Source organism: Nomascus leucogenys, chromosome X (genome assembly GCF_006542625.1).
Source record: "Nomascus leucogenys isolate Asia chromosome X, Asia_NLE_v1, whole genome shotgun sequence".
NCBI lineage: Eukaryota > Metazoa > Chordata > Mammalia > Primates > Hylobatidae > Nomascus > Nomascus leucogenys.
In genome coordinates this window covers 139,993,870-140,013,401 of record NC_044406.1, presented here as the reverse complement: position 1 = coordinate 140,013,401, position 19,532 = coordinate 139,993,870, and the positions used below count along the sequence as shown (strand labels likewise).

At 41.3% G+C, this 19,532-nt stretch overlaps 3 protein-coding genes across 10 annotated transcripts in view; 2 read left to right on the top strand and 1 right to left on the bottom strand.

Moving 5' to 3' along the window:
- BRCC3 (BRCA1/BRCA2-containing complex subunit 3) overlaps positions 1-8,962 on the bottom strand; it is a 52,894-nt gene extending 43,932 nt beyond the window's left edge. For 2 of the 3 annotated variants that reach the window (XM_012499045.2, XM_030806813.1), the window contains exons 1-5: positions 8,738-8,962; positions 8,052-8,068; positions 6,959-7,013; positions 2,361-2,480; positions 980-1,067 (exon numbers count right to left, since the gene is read on the bottom strand). In XM_012499045.2, coding sequence (XP_012354499.1) covers positions 980-1,067; positions 2,361-2,480; positions 6,959-7,013; positions 8,052-8,068; positions 8,738-8,860 — 403 coding nt within the window. In that variant the 5' untranslated portion in view covers positions 8,861-8,962. Of the gene's footprint in view, positions 1-979; positions 1,068-2,360; positions 2,481-6,958; positions 7,017-8,051; positions 8,069-8,737 lie in introns of all 3 variants that reach the window. The other variant, XM_003279335.4, reaches the window with a different exon arrangement.
- Positions 8,963-9,031: 69 nt separating this feature from the next.
- CMC4 (C-X9-C motif containing 4) lies at positions 9,032-18,367 on the top strand. Of its 6 annotated transcripts, XM_030806812.1 has the most exons (4): positions 14,401-14,432; positions 14,519-14,554; positions 15,883-15,950; positions 17,995-18,367. In XM_030806812.1, exons 3-4 carry the CDS (start codon positions 15,893-15,895, stop codon positions 18,141-18,143), a joined length of 207 nt encoding a protein of 68 aa, XP_030662672.1. In that variant the 5' UTR covers positions 14,401-14,432; positions 14,519-14,554; positions 15,883-15,892; the 3' UTR covers positions 18,144-18,367. The 6 variants fall into 6 exon arrangements, with proteins under 6 accessions (XP_012354500.2, XP_030662669.1, XP_030662671.1 ...); XM_012499046.2 differs by lacking the exons at positions 14,401-14,432; positions 14,519-14,554 and adding an exon at positions 9,032-9,694; XM_030806809.1 differs by lacking the exons at positions 14,401-14,432; positions 14,519-14,554 and adding an exon at positions 9,062-9,424.
- MTCP1 (mature T cell proliferation 1) lies at positions 13,724-15,908 on the top strand. Its single transcript, XM_030806807.1, has 5 exons — positions 13,724-14,012; positions 14,129-14,299; positions 14,381-14,432; positions 14,519-14,554; positions 15,883-15,908. The coding sequence occupies exons 1-3, from the start codon at positions 13,908-13,910 to the stop codon at positions 14,426-14,428; spliced, it is 324 nt and encodes a 107-aa protein (XP_030662667.1). The 5' UTR covers positions 13,724-13,907; the 3' UTR covers positions 14,429-14,432; positions 14,519-14,554; positions 15,883-15,908.
- Positions 18,368-19,532: the final 1,165 nt, after the last annotated feature.

Genomic DNA, 19,532 nt, shown 5'->3' with positions numbered 1-19,532 from the left:
AATATCCCCACCTAACACCTATTCCCAGAGGTTGTTACAGTAGGTCTGAGTTAGGGTCTAGGAAAGATTAATTTGGGGCAGGCACATTTTATGAAAGCTTTCTCAGGTGATTCTGAGAAACATCCTCACCCACCCAAGACTGAGAACTAATACTGTATTTCTTAGGACCACTCGTGTTTCATTAAAGTCTGGGACTGTACCACTGATTATTTTTTGCCATTCGTATCACAGTGTAGATGAATATAGAACTTGCTATCAACTCAAACCCATATGACTAGTAGTAGCACAGTGGGAAGAGCAGACTTGGGAGTCAGACCTGGGTTCTAACCTCAGCTCTGCCACTTACTTAATTCACGTGAGTCTTTGTTTATCCTTCTGTGCAATGGGGGTAAGATCTCTAACTCACAGGTTGCCACAAGGATTAGAGAAGAAAACATTTGTAAATCATTAGCACATAGTTAAGTGCTCGTGAATATTATTGGTTCACTCTCCCCAAGTTATTCTCCTTCTTTCTGGAGAGGCAGATACGGACAAAAAAACCACCATGATTCTCAAAAAGGGGTAAAGGTAGAAAGAAAGCAATTTAGTTACATTACACTGATTAGAAGGGTAAAGATGTATATTGAGAACCCCAATGGACTATACGTAAACAGCAACTGTAAAAATCAATTTTGCAAAATTTACCCTTTAATATCTTTAAGTCTGCAGAATGGGAGTGTCCTGGACAGTAATGATATTCAGCAATCAGCAATTTTCAGTTAACAGTTTAATTTTTTTATATCAACTGACAGACTTATTAAAAACAATCAATAATGACATAAATCATTACTTTTAATACATAATAAAATAAATCAAAATAATGACATCTGCTAAAGGACAGTCAAATTTTGGTTTAAAATAACCATACCCTATGTAATGGAGAAGGAAACATGATATTAGTTTCTGAGAACAATAAACACTGCAACCCTATGATACTTACCAACATGTGAAGGCCAAACAGTTATATGAGGATGGGAATGATACCAGCCCACAACTCTCATGGGGCGGCCTGTCAGTTCAGCCAACCTGTGTGTCTGTCAAGGTACTTTCAAAATGTGGCAACAAAATTTATGATGCTAATAAGGGCTGAGAAAGCACCCTGAAGTTTAAAATAAGCTTATTACAATTTAATGGCAACAAAAGAATGAAATAAGGTTAATGCTGAGTTTCCCATAATGCCCATTTAAAGCCAAAATTTCTAAAACTACTTACATCCTCAAGTTTAATTTAGCTGATGTTTCATCACTCGAATCCTTACCACTGTGCTATCTGAAAAGCTTTTCTAAATCTTCAGAAGTTGTCACTTTCAAGACTGCTATTATCCTGTAAAATGCTGATTACTTTTCCTGCAAATTATTATATTAAAATATAATAATCCTTTTTATACAACTAAGTCTGAGAAACAATATTTCTAAGATATATTTTCAAGTTTTCAAATGCCAAGAGAAACTACTTAACTTCTCTTAGCCCATTTCTTCAGCTGCAGACTGAGGCAGGGGAATAATGTTTCAGAGCAGTGAAGAGTAAGTGCAATAATCCACACACGGTGTTTAGCACAGTGCCTGGCAAACACCTAGTAAGTGCTTAACAAATAGTAATTGCAGCTTAAGTTTGCAGGGCAGAGGACCAGAGAGGAGAGCTGCAGAGGGATAGCCTGCATATCCGCACTTGAGGGTCCCACTTGAGCCTTCAGCAGATCACTGATGAGCGGAAGCATGTGAGGAAACTACCGGAGGCCAGGGAAAGGATCCCTGAAGAAAACAAAAGTGGGATGGGGATCAGCTTCATATTCACTTACGAGGCGCCGGCCAGGACACTCAGAATCATACTGAAACAAATCACAGGAAACAAATGCCCCATTTGATCATTTTGGGGTTATATTTAACATGAAACATTGCAATCAGTTCCCAGCATTGCATTTTTTGAGAGGAAGTCACAAAAGAGAATCTCTCAAGAGGATAGAGACCAAGATAGTAAATGGCCTAGAAATTAAATGATACTAGGAAAACCGGAAGGAGGGGCAGGGAGGATTGGAGAGAAGACTAGGGAGGAAGATGGAGGGGACTCCACACACGGTTCATTGTCACAGGGTTTGACCCTGAGATCTTTTGGCATTTAGGAGCAGGAATGTCAGAAAATTTCTAATTCTTCCAATAAAAGCCACTCAAAAGGAGAAATAGAGAGAAATTCTAATAACCAAACAATTGGATCTAAGGGAAGAAAATTTGTGAAACCACCTAAAGCAGGATGACTGCAGCAAGCAGCAAGGCGGCCCAGGAACCCCAGAGCACATAAAAGCTTCTATTGACCAGTAAGGATATCTCTGCCTCTGTTGAAGCTGCAGACAGCTGCTCTGGAGAAATTTCTACTCGGTCCTTCCTCTTATCAGAACGTCGTAAGATGATGACAGAATGAATGTGAACAATTCTGACGGCATCAACCTAAAGGAAAATGCACAGAAATGGTTACTTATGGCTCTCTCCAATAACACACCCCCCTTCAACTATAGAATTGCATTTTATTATAATATCAGATAAAATATTCCATTTTAGAAAACTGACACTTTTCTCATGAATAATGAAATATTTCAAATAAAAGACACCCAACCTCAATATATACATTTCAGACACAAAAATATAAAATATATATGCTAATATTTAGATCAAGGAAGGACTTTTAGGATGATCAACTAGTAATTATTTGACTTACAACTATGTACAAAACAGTGTATCACACAAAGGAATATAAATCAGAGTGCTGACAAAGGGTTCAATGTGCTAATGACACGGTTGAGTGGCAAGTTGTCATTCATGAAACTCCACTAAGATAATGTAGTAAGTCAATGCCATAGGAGCTGATACAGCTGGGCTCTGTGTCCCCACCCAAATTTCATCTCAAATTGTACACCCCACGTATCAGGAGAGACACCTGGTGAAAGGTGATTGGATTGTAGGGGTGGATTTCCCCCACACTGTTCTCATAATAGTGTGAGAGTGAGTTCTCAGGAGATCTGATGGTTTAAAAGTGTGGCACTTCCCCCCTCACTCTCTCTCCTACCGCCTTGTAAGATGTGCCTTGCTTCCCCTTCACCTTCCACCATGATTATAAGTTTCCTGAAGCCTCCCCAGCCATGTGGAACTGTGAGTCAATTAAACTTCTTTTCTATATAAATTACCCAGTCTCAGGGAGTTTGTTTTTTTTTTTTTTTTTTTTTTTTTACACAGTCTCACTCTGTCGCCCAGGCTGGAGTGCAGTAGTGCAATCTCAGCTCACTGGAACGTCTACCTCCTGGGTTCAAGCGATTCTCCTACCTCAGCCTCCCCAGCAGCTGGGATTACAGGCACATGCCACCATGCCCAGCTTTTTGTATTTTTTGGTAGCTATATTGGCTAGGCTGGTCTCAAAACTCCTGACTTCAGGCCCGCCTCGACCTCCCAAAGTGCTGGGATTACAGGCATAACCCACCGCACCCGGCCTCAGAGAGTTCTTTACAGTGTGATAACAGACTAATACAAGAGCTCAGAGGAAAGAATTCACTTATATTAGAAAAGTAATCTTTTACATAAGCAGAATATGAATCTAAAAAAGAAAAAATCTTCATAGAAAAGGCAGACAAGTGTATCCATTCCTTGATTACTGTGGGAAGTTGGGGGAACAGATTTTCTACAGGTGCCGAATGGAAGTAGTAAACTGTAAATGAGGTGTCTGGGAGACAACTTAGCCAACTGATTTAGATACAGAGCTTGAGGTGAAATGGCAGATGGCAAAGCTAAGAAAGTTGGAGTGAGAATGTACGAGACCTCAAATGCCAAGCCATAATTTGCAGGATGAACTCGAAGGAAAAAAAAATATTTCAGATAAACTGTACATGAAGTACTGGGCTAAGCAGATGGCAGAGATGGAAGAAACAGATTTGAGACCCATTAAAAAGAATGAATCTACAAGATTTGGTAGCTTATGGACCATGGATGATGGTGGACAAGAAACGGTCAAAGAGGACTCTAAAGTTTCAAGGTTGAAACTAGGTAGAACATGTGAGGCAGATCTAAGTTTAGAAAGGGTCAGGAAGGAAACAAGATGAGCTTGTTTTCAGATGAGATAATCCGGGATGAGAGATCTACAATATGGCAATTTTTAGCAGGCAAGTGGGATTATAGCTTAGACTCAAACAGAATCAATGCAGGAATCAATAAAGCATTTATGAGTGGACAAAAAAGGAGTGGAGAAAGGGAGCAGAGGCCTTGGCCTGAATCAAGGCGAGTGGCCACATTTAGTGCGGGGAAGAACAAGAAGGGCCAGGGAGGAAGACAAAGAAGGCAAAACCAGAACAATGAAACAGTACAAGAGTTTCAGGGGAAAGAGTGGGCTTCGCATTATCAGATGTTGAAGGGACAAGGGTGAAATCTGAGAGAAGGCTTTTGAAATAAGCTATAGATTTTCCCTGTGCAACAGGTCTAGTTTCAGATGTGCAGCAAGTATGAAATACACAGAATTCAAAGGCAACACAAAAGAGAAAAAAGGAATGTAAAATATCTCAACATTTCTTAATATTCACTACATATTAAAATAATAATCCTTCAGATACTTAGGTTAAATAAAATACACCCTTCAAATTAATTTCATTTATTCCTTTTTACTGTGATTACTAAAAAATTTAAAATTATGTATATGGATCACATTCGTGGCTCACATTATATTTCTTTTTTGCGGTTTATTTTTGTTTTGTTTTTCAACTAGATACTCCACTTAAAAAGATTATCACACTGAATTTTTTAAAAAGTATTTACCACACTGACTTCCACAATGGTTGAACTAGTTTACAGTCCCACCAACAGTGTAAAAGTGTTCCTATTTCTCCACATCCTCTCCAGCACCTGTTGTTTCCTGACTTTTTAATGATGGAAGTCAGTGTGGCGATTCCTCAGGGATCTAGAACTAGAAATACCATTTGACCCAGCCATCCCATTACTGGGTATATACCCAAAGAACTATAAATCATGCTGCTATCAAGACACATGCACACATATGTTTCTTGCGGCACTATTCACAATAGCAAAGACTTGGAACCAACCCAAATGTCCAACAGTGATAGACTGGATTAAGAAAATGTGGCACATATACACCATGGAATACTATGCAGCCATAAAAAATGATGAGTTCATGTCCTTTGTAGGGACATGGATGAAGCTGGAAACCATCATTTTCAGTAAACTATCACAAGGACAAAAAACCAAACACCGCATGTTCTCACTCATAGGTGGGAATTGAACAATGAGATCTCATGGACACAGGAAGGGGAACATCACACTCCGGGGACTGTTGTGGGGTGGGGGGAGTGGGGAGGGACAGCATTAGGAGATATACCTAATGCTAAATGACAAGTTAATGGGTGCAGCAAAACAACATGGCACATGGATACATATGTAACAAACCTGCACATTGTGCACATGTACCCTAAAACCTAAAGTATAATAATAAAAAATTAAAATTAAAATTAAAAGTATTTACCGCTAATAAGAGACACATTTTAAATATTAGTATACAGAAAGGCTAAAAATAAAAGGATAAAAAATACACTACGCAACACTAAAAAGGCAGCTTAACTAATAAAGTTTAATATCTAATTTAGACAGTACAAACTGACATAAAACTCAAGACGAGGGCATGAAATCTTGAATAATAAAATTACATTATTAAGATTTGGAATGTATCTTAGTAACTGATGCCCAGGGTGAATTGTTTCTCTCTTTCTTGCTTTAGTCAGAGATTTCAGTGCCTAAGAGGAATGAGTAATATTTAATGCATAGACAGAGGAGGAAGAGGCGTCCACAAAGGATTGTGGGAAGGGGGAAACAGGAATAAAGGCAATACAGCAAAACCAACAAAAACTCATGAGAGTTCAGAGATTCAAGGAGAAAGATTAAGATAAGCACCAGGAAATAATCCACTGAAGGTAGAATTAGAAACCAGACCTCAGTGGGTTTGACTGGGGAAGGTGAAGGAGTAGTAATTGTAGCCCATTCTTTTAAGAAGTCTGGCTATTAAAGGAAGGACATAAGAGTAGTGACTACAGGAAGATACAGGATTAAGAAGTAGCTTTCCTTTCTGAAAATGAGAGTAATTTAAGCATATTTTTATCCTAAAAGAACCAGGTGACAGGGAGAAGACCCAGAAAAGAGACAGAACATTTGATAAACAAGGTCTCTGAAGAAGCTGCAGCTTTGGATAGGAAGAGGGCTTACTTCTTTGATATGGGAAGAGACGCAAAGTGATTAAAGTGGAGAAGTTTGTAACTAGTAGTAATAAGTAGATGAAGCTGTGGCCTGATAACTTGGTGGGAGGAGGGGAAGTAATTCATTTTTATTGTATTTTACAAAAGCATCGGTCTGTGACAGACTGGGTGAAACATTAACTGGTCCTATACCACGATTAGGTGAGAAGCATTACACTAGACCATCAAGGCTAGAGCATGCCAGAAAAGATGGTGTAGGCGTGCAGACAGGAAAAATGTCAAGGTAGACTAAGAACTACGATGCTATGGTTAGTTTGCCTGTTTAAGAAGAGAGGGTTGCATGAGTAGATGTTGGAATTCGAGATAAAGAGGTAATAGTGATGTGAACCACATGCCAAACAAAGTATCAAGGAAAGTGGGAGAAGGGCCAGAAAACAGACGGTGACAGCAAGGAGAGCAGCAAGAGGATGGTACTGAAAGTGATTATTAATCTTGATCAAATAGAGACAATTTGCTACAAAGAACAGAAAATTAGATCCCATTCCTAGTGAGTAGATTCTTCATCTGATTTTACTAGAAAGAATATCTCATCCAGCCAGAAACCACATACTCTGGCTGAGATCACTGGATTACAGAAATCTTTCCCCAACTGCAAGTTTCCATCATGCAAAATGTTAGCACACATACCTTTTCAGCAACTGTGCGCATTTCAGTTCCAGTATATGCAAATTTGGAGTCACTCCTACTGGGAATAAATTAGAAAAAAAAAAGGAAGTGGGGTTTGGAATATAAAAAGGAATTAAAGCAAAATAACAGGATTAACTGTTTTTGCAATGAAATCTTAGCAGAGACCAAAGAAGAGGAGGGAAACTGAAGTGAGGCTAGAGCTGCACTCTCTATATCTGTTAGAAGCAATCTGAGACACATGCACAAGTGGCTGAGTGTATGAAGTTATAATGGACAAAGCTAAATTCCTGGAATCCTGGGAATTAAGGAGGTGGGCTTGAGAAGTAAACTATGGTATGATTTGAAGTTTAAATTAAAACATTACCAAAAGGTTTCACCACGTCAAGTATTGAAGCTACTGGGGATCACTGAGATCACTGAGGTCCATCAGGAGGAAAGGCAATGTCACTGTCAATTTACGTGAAGGAATGGGTCAACAGGGGGAAATGCCTCTAAACGTATATGCTCTCTGTCACAAAGAAAATTACTGATATCTCACTGGCATTTAAGGAGAGACAGAACATGAAATACACTGAGCAAGGCCAGGTGTGGTGGCTCACGCCTGAAATCCCAGCACTTTGGGAGGTCGAGGTGGGCAGATTGCTTGAGCCCAGGAGTTTGAGATCAGCCTGGCCAACATGGTGAAACCCCGTCTGTACAAAAAAAAAAATAGCCGGGTGTGGTGGCGGGCACCTGTAATCTCAGCTATTCGGGAGGCTGAGGCATGAGAATCGCTTGAACCTGGAAGGCGGAGGTTGCAGTGAGCAGAGATCAAGCCACTGCACTCCAGCCTGGGCGACAGAGTGAGACTCTGTCTCACCCCTAAAACCCAACAATTATGATAATGCTTATTTAGATGTTTATGCCATATCTCAACTGAATAGGAGGTAAGGCAGAAACCAAAGTTCAAGGTTGTATCATTGAGGGAGCCCCGGAGTGATAATGGTAATTAATTTAAGACACAATCCAGACACAATACTGCCAAAGTCGCAATAATTTTAGGTTAACAATGACTTAGAGATTATCAGATATGAGTAAACAAATACAGTCTTACCTTGTATCATCGTTCAACTAGAGTGGGAAAAAGCAAAAAACATTATTGATCACATTACGTTTGTTTGACATATGATGCAGATTATATGACAATTAGGTCATGTGTTCACGCACATGGTATGAAAGACTGTAGAACTTAAACTGTAAACAGCTGAACTGTATTTCCTCATCCTCTTTGGCCCCTCCTCAACACAATGCAGCGGAAACTTTTGCTTCCTTCAAGCCCCGCACCTTCTGTTAGGCTCTTCGATACCCTTCAAATGCTTTGGTTGATATCTCTGCTCCCTAGACAGAAGACTCGAGGCGAGGCAAGGGGCTGTAACTGTGGTCAGCTGCTGCGTCGTAATACCCGGACATCCTCATTATACTCCAGTGTCTTTCTGACCTGCCTTGCAGTTTTGGTCAACGGGGCGAAAAGCGCAGCTCTAAAGAGAAGCGCCAGGCTACAGGAGAAAGGGCAAGGCTCCCGGGGCCTGTACAGACCGCCGGGGGCTCGCAGGAGACTAAACAAGTGTCAGGCGGCCAGAAGAAACCGGGATCCCCGCGACAGAGCTATGTAAAGGGTGTCCAAGGACCTAAATCGAGGATGCTTGTGGCCTCCGCAGCCCTGGGAGCTGCCGGCACCCACCCCGGGGACACATTAGGACTGCTCAGCAGGGTTCCATCCAGGCTAACAGACCTACTCACCTCCCCTATGCACAGCCCCATTACTTCCTCCTTCTCTGTGCTCAGAGCGTGGTTGAGGCAAACGAGGAAAGCGTCAGACTCGAGATGAACCGCCTGCACCGCCTGCACCACCTGCACCGCCATCTTGGCCCGACCCTTCTCACGTCCGCCTCGGGCCCACTTGGTCCTGACCAACCGGGTGCTGCGGCGCAGCCTCCCCAGCGCCCCGCGCTGTGCGCTCCGCCCAGGCCTGGCCTTCGGCGCGCGGGTTCCTCGGGGGCGGGGCTTAGGGAGCGGGCGGGGCTGTGGGGGCGGGGCTGTGGGGGCGAGGAGGGGGCAGCGGGCGCGAGGCTGGCGCGCGGGGGCGGGCCTTGGGGCGCGGGGGCGGGGCCCGCCCAGCAGCACCTGGGAAACGCCCGCGCGGTTTGGGGCAGGCGTGGCCGTCGGGGCGGAGGGCGGTGGCCGGCCGCGGTCCGGGCGTCAGGCCGGGCGGCGGGGGCGGCAGGGAGGCGGCGCTCTGGGGCCGCAGGCGGACGTACTCTGTGAGCGGCGCCCGGGCGCCTGGGCAGGCGCCTCCCGAGTACCGGCGCCCATTTTGCCCGCCCGCTAAGGAGACCCGTGCGCGGCCTACACGCTTGGGGGACAGCCCTTTAAGACGACATCTCCGCGAACGCCGGCCTCTTGAGCCAGGGGGACGCTCTTTTGAAAGTCAGTCCCAAAACAGTTAAGGTTTTATTTTATTTTGTTTTATTTCCAAGTCACAGCCCCCGAATCTCGTACAACTCTCCCTGGACCACTTCCGGTTGCCGGCCCGCGCCTCATAACTTCGGTTCGAGTGACCTCGGTCCGGGATGCCCCTCGGCTCACCCCGGGCTCACGTCGCGATCCTGGCTTGAGTGGCCCAGGGTGGGAGACCTGGAAGTTTTAGCCTAGCTGTTCTCAAGGCGGATTAATTAGCCCAAGAAACATTATATTCATGTGAGTAACCTTTTGCAGAAACAGTGTTATACTGTATCTGAAAAAGTATCACTCTTAAGCTTGGCTGCTGCTACTTTCTACAAAGGCTTTTAGGTAGCTATTTGTTGGATACAGGGAAGGGGAAATGGAGAACTTCAGTTTTTATTCAAGTTCGGATGTATCACATTAGGTATCCAGAATGCAAGTTTCCTCGGGTCTCCTTGTCTCGATGATATCAGACAGTAAAAATACATGTAAAAGTAATTTTTATTTCGAGGTATGTCAAACGTGCCAAGGATAAAAGTACAGATCTTCCAACTCACGAGTCTAGGAATCACACGTGGATTTTGAAAGCGATTCTAAATCAAAGCACAATATATGCCGTGCCGCCTCCACAGCCCGTCCGTGTTCGTGTCTTTGATTTGGTTTTCTACTTTGTGTAGTTTTGAAGCCAGGCAGGTATGGCAGTACTGGAAAGGGAACATTCCCAAGGTGCTACTTGAAGTGTTGATGCTTTGCTCTTTTCTCCCAAGTCAGTTCCAACCCAAGTCTCCCCACACATAGGGTCCCCATCCAGTGCAACGATCTGTAATGTGCACGCCAGCAGCCTCCGTTTTTACCTAACGATCTGTAAGGATCACATGGCACATCTTTCTATAATTAATTTGATCATGATGAAGGTTGGAAAATTTTCGTGTGCAGTTACGTTGGACCTGTCTAAATTTTCTCTTGTTTCAATTTTATATCATATGTTATTTTCAGTTACTGTTTGTGGCTAGTATGCCCCGTCCTGATGGAGCAGGAACGGCTGTTCTTATTATTATGATATTAATATTTGGTGATGGGATATAGTGCCTTTAGGCACTTTCAAGAAGAAAAATACCTTTTGTTTGTTATCGGCGGTAGTCAATCTCATATTCCAGAATGAGGTTCACTAACTTTTCTAATGCTCATGGCTGCCTTTTACAGCTCCAGGCATTTAATTGGAGTAGAACAAAATTATTAACATTTATGGCAAGCTTATTATGTGCTAGATACTAAGCATTTATATGCCTGGTACATGTAAACTGCCCCATTTGGAGTCAAGCTCAACAACTTCCCCACTGTGTGACCTTGAGCAAGTTACCTAACTTCTCTGTGCCTTACTTTTCCTCACCTTTAAGTGGGGATGATAATCTGCCCACCTCATAGCGCCCTATGAAGATTGTGAAAATTAAATGAGTCAATATATGTAAACATATAGGAAATGCTAAATAAAGACTATCGTGATTAATATGTTCTTTAATTCTCATTTTACACCTCAGGAAACTGAGGTGGAGAGACGTTAACTTGTCCAAGGTCACAAAGCTAGTAAGTGACAGACTCAGGACTCATAGACAGGCCTGGGCCTGTGTTCTTGGTAATTTCACTCATTGTAATTGGACGAGTTTATGAATTGACTTCTAATAAAATAAGTGTATTCAACTGATCAATGTTTAAAAACTGTTCATCAACCTGGCAATTAAAGCAAACTATACTTTTTTAAAAAAAGACACAAAAGAATTTATTCTGTAAAGGAAAAATGATAGTTTTACTTAGATTACTACCTAAGGAAGCCCTTCTATCTTATATGTCATCCATTTAAAACCTAATTTACAAAATGCCTTACTAAGAAATTGTCTGTCTTGGCCAGTGTGCTCTCTGGCCCCGAAATCAAGGTGACCCTCATGGGGACAATCTCTTCTAGTGGATGATAAAGTTATGCAGTTATCTAAACATTTTTGGAATTCATTTGTATTTGCAGCTGGCAGTATTCCTTGAGTTGAGTTGCACAAGTTTATATTCCATGTATTGTATTGCACCTTGTACCTAAGTCTATGTTGAGGTTTTAAAAGATTCGTCTTAGTTCGAGAAGTCCTGAATTTTGTAAACAAGTATCATGTGCAAATAAAATGTTCTCTAGTCAAATAAATTTGGGAAATGTTAACATAAAGTTTCTTTACTGCATAACTTGCCAGAACAGTTACTACACTAATGTGCTTTATGACTCTCCAAGATTCCCAAACTTATTTGACCAAGGAAAATGTTGGGAGCAAGTTTTCTAAGAATCACATTTTTCCACTCATAAAACCTGTGATTTTATAGGCTTTGATCTGAATCCCTCTCCCTCAGCCTTTGCATTTCTCTGCTGAGGACTTTGTTCATGCTCATATGGTGACTTCTCTGTCCCTTGATCACTGCAGTTGTCTTTCTCTGGGCCTGCATGCCCTCTGAATGGTAGCACACACAATTCCAGGATACTGTGCTGAGAGGTGGTTCCCAGGCTCATCCCGCTGATGCCCCAGCATGTTGACCTTTGGGTCACAGCAGCACATCACACTGCCTTTCTTCTGAGAATATTTTGTAGTGACTCATAGGCCTCTTTGTAGTGACTCAGTAACTCAGACCATCATCTCCAAACTCTTTGCCCTCTATTCCACTGGCATTATTTCCTTTTAATGTCAGTATAACCAATGCAATTTTGTTTTCCATTCAAAACAAATTTAAATGTCAACATGTTGGTTGTTCCTAGGACTTATCTATGAAGTTGAGATGGTCCTGAAACCCTTAACACATGGTTTCCACTTTTTTAAAACAGCTATTGGCCACACTTAAGTCTTTTGTGCTTGAAATCCGAATTTAATATATTTTATTTTGACATTAGTATTTACCAGGTTTTTATTTGTATTTCTCTTTTCCAAAGCTCTGGGAAGGAGAGGCAAAACAACTGTATCTGCAAATGGGAAAAAAAGGGGGGACTTTGGGAAAAAAATTATAGCCAGAGGCTTATGCCTAGAGAATCAATCTCTACCCACGTATACATAGCCAATCATGACGACCACTGTGGCGTTCCTTTGTTTCCCTTCCCTACCCACCATACATATACACCTGTTCACAGAAACATTGCTTGACCAGTACCTGGTGTAGCAAGGTACAGGTACAGACTTGGGGTGCCCAGAACTGTATCATTCCTGCTATTACACCAGGAATATTGAATATTACACCAGGCTCAGAGTCAGATGCACTCAGGGTATAATGGGTGAAGCATCTCGTTGCTCTTGACAGTCTCACTTTGAGGACTCTAACAACCACCCTCCCACGCTGCATTTCTTTTCCCACCTAATGAGAATAGGAGGTCTTTGTTTTGCGGGGCAGCTCCCCCAATGCCGTATCTACTCTGGCCAAAGGTAGAAATACAGTACAACTGCGCTATAATGTTCTGAGTAAGGTCTAGAAGATTCACTCATGCAAAATGCACATCAAGTTATTGTGAGGTCCTGAAATGAGATCTGGGGCTTGGGCAGAGGATCGTTATAGAGTTTGCTTCGGGAGGTATGCTTCCTTTACACCTCTCAAATGTGCTTCTGCTCTTCTGGCTTAGGAAGTCAAAATTTAAACCTAGTCCTCTATGGAAAAATGGGCTCCTGTAACATCCTGCAGAATTATTAAAATAAAACAAGGATCTAGATGGATAACTTTCATCTGCAGTCACTCAGCTCCAAATCAGCATGATCCCCAAAGTCTCTTGCAGCTCAGAAATTCCATGAAGCTAGCTTACTTTTCCTAACAAGAAAATCCCCTTCTAGAAATGTCCATCCGCTATTTGTAAACTTTCTTAGTAAACTGATAAATAGATCATTTGCCCTTAAAACAAACTTTCAATTTCAACTCTGAAAGACATGCATATATATCCTTCAGAATCTTACCTTTTAAAATGGAAACGGCTTGGAAGTGGCTTTTACCTGGGGAATATGGCATGCATGTGTCTGTTATACTGCCTTCCTGCCAAAATAAGTGTGTCCTTAGGCACGCTCTTTGCATATTCTATTGCTAACTACATTTTGCCAGACACTGCTTGTGAATGCAGTATGTGTGAGACCACTGCCCAGCTTCCTGTAGTGCTAGTCCTACATTTCCACAGAACTCCTCACCTAGCCAAATTCTTGAGCGCTTTGCAGTCAGCAGCACTACCTGAGGCTCTGCCTGAGTGTCACTTTAGTTGTCTTGCAGAAAGCTTCAGATGTCCTTGGTTCTATTTAGGTTGTGCAAATAGACATATATGAGGTTTGGTTCTGGTTAGTGGTTGCTAGTACCAGATCACCTTGCTTACTGGTGAGTTCATTCAAACCCGAAAAGTCACACCTGTGTCCTGTGCGCGGGTGCTGCAGGCTTAGGTGGAGAAAAGCAGGGCTAGAATTGGAACCCAAAGCCCAGAATGGCAGGAGAGGATGTGGGGGCTCCACCCGATCACCTCTGGGTTCACCAAGAGGGTATCTACCGCGACGAATACCAGCGCACGTGGGTGGCCGTCGTGGAAGAGGTAACTGTTTACATTTTGCTTATTTCTTTGATTTTGCTTTCAAGTAACTTGGTTTCTATTCCAGTCTCAATATTCTGAAGTCTTTGGTTTTATTTTTGATCATTCCTTTCCATTAGGAGACGAGTTTCCTAAGGGCACGAGTCCAGCAAATTCAGGTTCCCTTAGGTGACGCAGCTAGGCCAAGTCACCTTCTTACCTCCCAGCTACCTCTCATGTGGCAACTCTACCCGGAGGAGCGCTACATGGATAACAACTCTCGCTTGTGGCAGATACAGCATCATTTAATGGTACACATGTTGCTTAATTATTTTCCATTGTATTGGGACTCTCGTAACAGAGTACTCCATAAACTTTTCTTTTTCTGACAGGTCAGGGGAGTACAGGAGCTGTTGCTTAAGCTTTTGCCTGATGACTAACCTGGTATGTATTTCTATTTCTCCTCTGTCCTCCCCCTCTTTGTTTTGGCTCTATTCAGTTGTGGTGATTTTAATGATTTTTTTTTCCAGGTGCTGGGATTCTACGAAGATATGCTCCTTTGTTCTGTTCAGTATTTGGCAATCACTTCATCCACTACTGCAGTGCACCCACCCTTGGGCTTGGGGGGAGGGAGTGGGTTGAAAAACTGCTCAAGAAACAGAAGTTTAGCAAGGGTCATGAAGAATACTGCAAGTGAAACTGCAGAGAGAGGTTACGTAGGCAGAAAGCAAGTCAACAAAAGCACTTAGTCAGGATCCGTAACTTGAAATTGACTCCTTTGGAAATTGCCATAGAACCCTTAATGGACATCATCGGCTGGACCTGGGATCTGATGAATCCCACAAAAGTCAGCACCTTCTACAGAACAGATGCCCTGATCACCAAGGACTTGGTACTGATTTAGAGAGAAGAGAGCAGCTCCTAGCAGCATCAACATCTATTTGTCGCTTATTTGCCCTGCAGCAATTCACCTGCCTTTCCTTCTCCCATCCTGTAAATATCCTAGGTTTTGCTCCAGTGTTTCCCATCCCAGTACTGACCTAATTTGGATCTACTGAGTATTTAGAGGGCTCTGAAAAGAGATATGCATTGATGAAATTAGCTACAAAGGCTTGTGGGCCTTTTTTCTATCTGAAATCGTGTCTTCAAATTACTGGAAGTTGCTGATCAAAATTGTGGGCTCTTGAATTCATTCTCTGATTACAGATATTTTAAATAAGCTGGTTTCTATAAGAACTTCAAGAAAAACCATTTTAGCTGCTTAACTGGCACCTTTCTCAGGAAGTAATAACACCAAATATTGCTGATTCCTAGGAAAACATTTACTACTTGTAAAGAATTTCCTGAGTTAAAGTAGTTATAACAGTTTATATACATTAAAAGTAAGGTTTTAGTTTAAAAAAAAAAAGTCTTGGGAATAATAGCTACCATGTATTGAGTCCTTTCCAGGCACTATTGTATGTACTTTATATACTTTATCACATTTAATCCTCCTGTCAATGCTTTGAGGTAGGTATGATTCCCATTTTATATATGAGTAATAAAAAAAGCTCAAGGAGTTTAATCATTTATCAAGGGTTTCTTCTGCGAATGATAGAGCCAGGCTGCGCCGTCGGCTCCTCTAGCCTAACGTTGGTTTACAATATTCAAAAAGAGTTGATTGAATTCAAGGTTTTTTTTCCATGTAAAGCTATTTATATCTTCCAAGCCTAATGAAATGGATATTATAAAAATACAGTTGATTCATCCTATGTTTGGGAAGAGTATTTTTAGTGTAATTATTTTCCAGCAATTGTAAGGGCATACTGCTTGTCTCAGAAGAAAATTCCACATAGAGGGGCTTTAAAGTCTTTATGGAAAAAAAGGAAAATAAAAATCATTTTTCTTGTTTTAGTTTTCTGGATATGCCGCAGAAGGATCCATGCCAGAAGCAAGCCTGTGAGATACAGAAATGTTTACAAGGTAGTATATTGTAAAATGCTTTAAAAATATTTTTCCACTGTGAACTAACTATGAGACCAATTATTCTTTTATCTGTATTAACTCTTTTTTAAGAATGTAACGTATATGTAATTATCCTGAAGATTCTCTTCATTGTATCATCAAAGATGCAGAAAATAAAAAGTAATGTGATCAAAGCTAGGGGTTTTCACTCCAGGTGATTAGCATCACCTGGAGATCTTTAAAAACTTACCTAGAACAATTCAGACTTCCTAGGGCTAGGGTCTGGCTGGGAATCAGTCTAGAAAATTAACCAGGTGATTTTAATGCACAGCCAGCGTTGAGAATTACTCAGCTAAGGAAAAGGGTTTTTTTTGTTGTTGTTTGTTTTTACTAAAAGGCTAGTTTTAAATTGGTTGGTTATACTTCACTGCAGCTGACAATTCACTTTTTAAAAGCAATCTGGAAGAGGTGGGGTTGAAATGACAATTGGCATTCAGGCTGCCAAAGTCATCAACTAACTCTTAAAGGCAGAAGTGAATCTCGACTAAAGCATATTTGAGGTGATTTGTCCATTTGTCCAGCTGCTAAGTTTGACCAAATGTTGGAGGATTTTAGTTTTCTAATCAGTGAATGACTATTGCCAGAAGAGCAAATAGAAAAAGCTATAAGGCTATCTGAATTTGAAAAAATTTTAATAAGTTTTCCCCACTAGTAAAGTAATAGATGGAGATGGACGGTCATGAAAATATAGAAAGGTATGAAGGAAAAATGTTCAGAGTTCCCCCAAAGATTCACCACCAAAGAAATCCTTTGTTTGTATATTTCCTTGGACTTTTAGCTTTCATTCTTGGACTTTTCATTTTTTTGATGTTAGCAATATTTTATAAAATCTTTTAGATTAAAATCTGGATGTATAATAATGCCATTTTAGTCAAACTTCTTCCCTCCAACTTTAAGGAAAAGGAAAAAGTTTTTTGCATTTAATTCCTTCTCCCAAATAAATCCTTACCTTGTTTGAAATAACCCATGGCTAAGGGAAAAAATAAGTTAAAAAGAGCTGGTGACACCCCCTTGGCACAGTGTGGGAGGATTGAGAACTGGAAAGACTAAAAGATGACAAGCACCGTTATAAGGACTTTATACATATTAAGCCTTTCATCCATGAGGTAGATGCTACTATAACCCCCATTTCATAAAGGGGAAAACAGACACAGAAGTTATGTAATTGGACTAGGGTCACATAGCTAGTAAGAGGTATGGTGGGAATTTGAACACTCCCCCCAACCCCGCCCTTGGTCTAGCTCCAAATCTGGAAGGACTGTTACCCACCTTGCTATACTGCCTTTCTAATCAGAATTGTCTTTCCTATCCTGAGCTAACTACCATGTACCCCATTTTAGTACTGGGGGACTCAGTAACTGCAGCTGACCTAGAGCCTTTAGGTCAGGTCCCCCTTAGTGTTTATGTATAGTAGGGATCTGCAAATGTTTTATGAAAAAGGCCAAACAAGTAATATTTTAGGCTTTGGAGGCCAAAGGCCTTTGTTGTATATATTGCATATGTGTTGTGTGTTTACAACCCTTTAAAAATCTAAAATCCATTCTTAGCTCCCAGCTGTAAAAACCGGCTGAATTTGACCCTAAGGCTGCAGTTTGCCAATTCCTGATGCACAGCCTTAGTAGGGGAGGTCCAACAATCAGCTTAAACTGTATGCCAAATAATGTGTGGTGTATGTGCATTTTCCTAATTCATCAAATTAGTGACCAGTAATAAAAATGATGTTAAAAAGCAATGTCCTAGAAAAAGGTGCATGCATGCTATTAACCTTAAAGGAAATTATATATTAAAATAGCTCTCAACCACTTTGTAAATCATACTTTTCTTCCTAACGAACCTGTCGACAGGTCTCTAAATTAGAAAGAATTTAGTGGACTTTGGTATATCTTCTTTCTTCCAGTTCCGTAGGTACTGAAAGTGAAAAGGGGTGGGAAGCACTGATCTAAACCTCCCTGTACCTTAGTCCTATGAGATCATGATTAGAGTCTGCCTGTATGTTTTTCAGCCAACAGCTACATGGAATCAAAGTGTCAGGCTGTCATCCAAGAACTGCGTAAGTGTTGTGCTCAGTATCCCAAGGGAAGATCTGTCGTCTGTTCAGGATTTGAAAAAGAAGAAGAAGAAAACCTAACACTGAAGTCTGCATCAAAGTAAAGTTCTGCTGAAGTGCTGCTCCATGTTTCCACCAAATGAATTTTTTTTTATCCTCCTGACTTTCTTCAGGCCAGGTAGCAGCAAATAGCAAATGAAAAAGTCAGCTAGAAAAGTTAATGAATATGCCATCTATGCAGAACAGGCAGAAATATAAACACATTAAAAGACAAATATGTAGAATGTAATATACTGAGCTGCTAAAATAAACCTGTTTAAGAGAAAAATGTGGGTTTTGTACTAAATGTATTTTAAGACTATTAGATATAGGGTATTAATGAGTTCTCTTGAAGTTCAGGCCACTAGTACCATTCATCAAATTTAAGTCATATGAGGTATGTTAGGTGAAAGGACTCACTTCCAGCATCACATTTTGACACCCCCTCCCTTTTTTTTTTTTATTTGAGATAGAGTCTCACTCTGTCACCCAGGCTACAGTGCCATGGTGCGATCTCGGCCCACCGCAACCTATGCCTGCCGGGTTCAAGCAATTCTGCTTCAGCCTCCCGAGTAGCTGGGATTATAGGCATGCACCACCACGCCTGGCTAATTTTTGTGTTTTTAGTAGACGGGGTTTCACCATGTTGGTCAGGCTGGTCTTGAACTCCTGACCTCGTGATCTGCTTGCCTCGGCCTCCCAAAGTGCTGGGATTACAGGCGTGAGACAATTTTGATACCTTTTATAGATTACATGCTAAACTAATCAAAGTTTCCTTTAAACTAACTCATTACCTTTTGTACTTCCAAAAATGCAGAGCAAAAAGTGTCTTTCCAGATGCCAGTACGAGCATTTCTTTCTGCTTTTGCATCCCCACCTCAGCGACTAACCAGGGAGGAAAGGCATAGAAATGATCCTTGTAATGTTTAATGATCCTTAATTTATCATGCAGGAACTGAAGAAAAAATTTTCATTGGCAGTCAGGTAGGCAGCAAGATAATTCAAACTTAGTTGGTTTATCTATTCTTTATATCCTGATAATAAAAACCTGTTACAGAGGATCCAGACAACATTAATACAAAGCTGCTGGATGAAGCCTGTTGATAGTTGTCAGTCACTTTATGAAGTAGGAGGAGGCAGCATGCAACAGGCCATTTGCTTTCCTCAAATGGATGCTTGAACCACCAAAGTCCGTCCTCTAAAAAATAAAAAGATGACTAAAAGCAGGAACAGTTTCTGCTAGGTCCCTGATGTTAAAATACCATGATTATTTGAGACCACCTGTTTTCTTTAAAGCAGCATTACTCAGAGTGTTTCTAGGAATTGCTGTAACCGGAAGAAAAAAAAGGCTTCTCTGGTCAGGTAAGTTTGGGGAATATAAGTACACAAGTTAATTTCCTGTCAGACTTCAGAGCTTTCAAAAAGCCTAAGTGTACCTGTTTTGCAGACAGCAT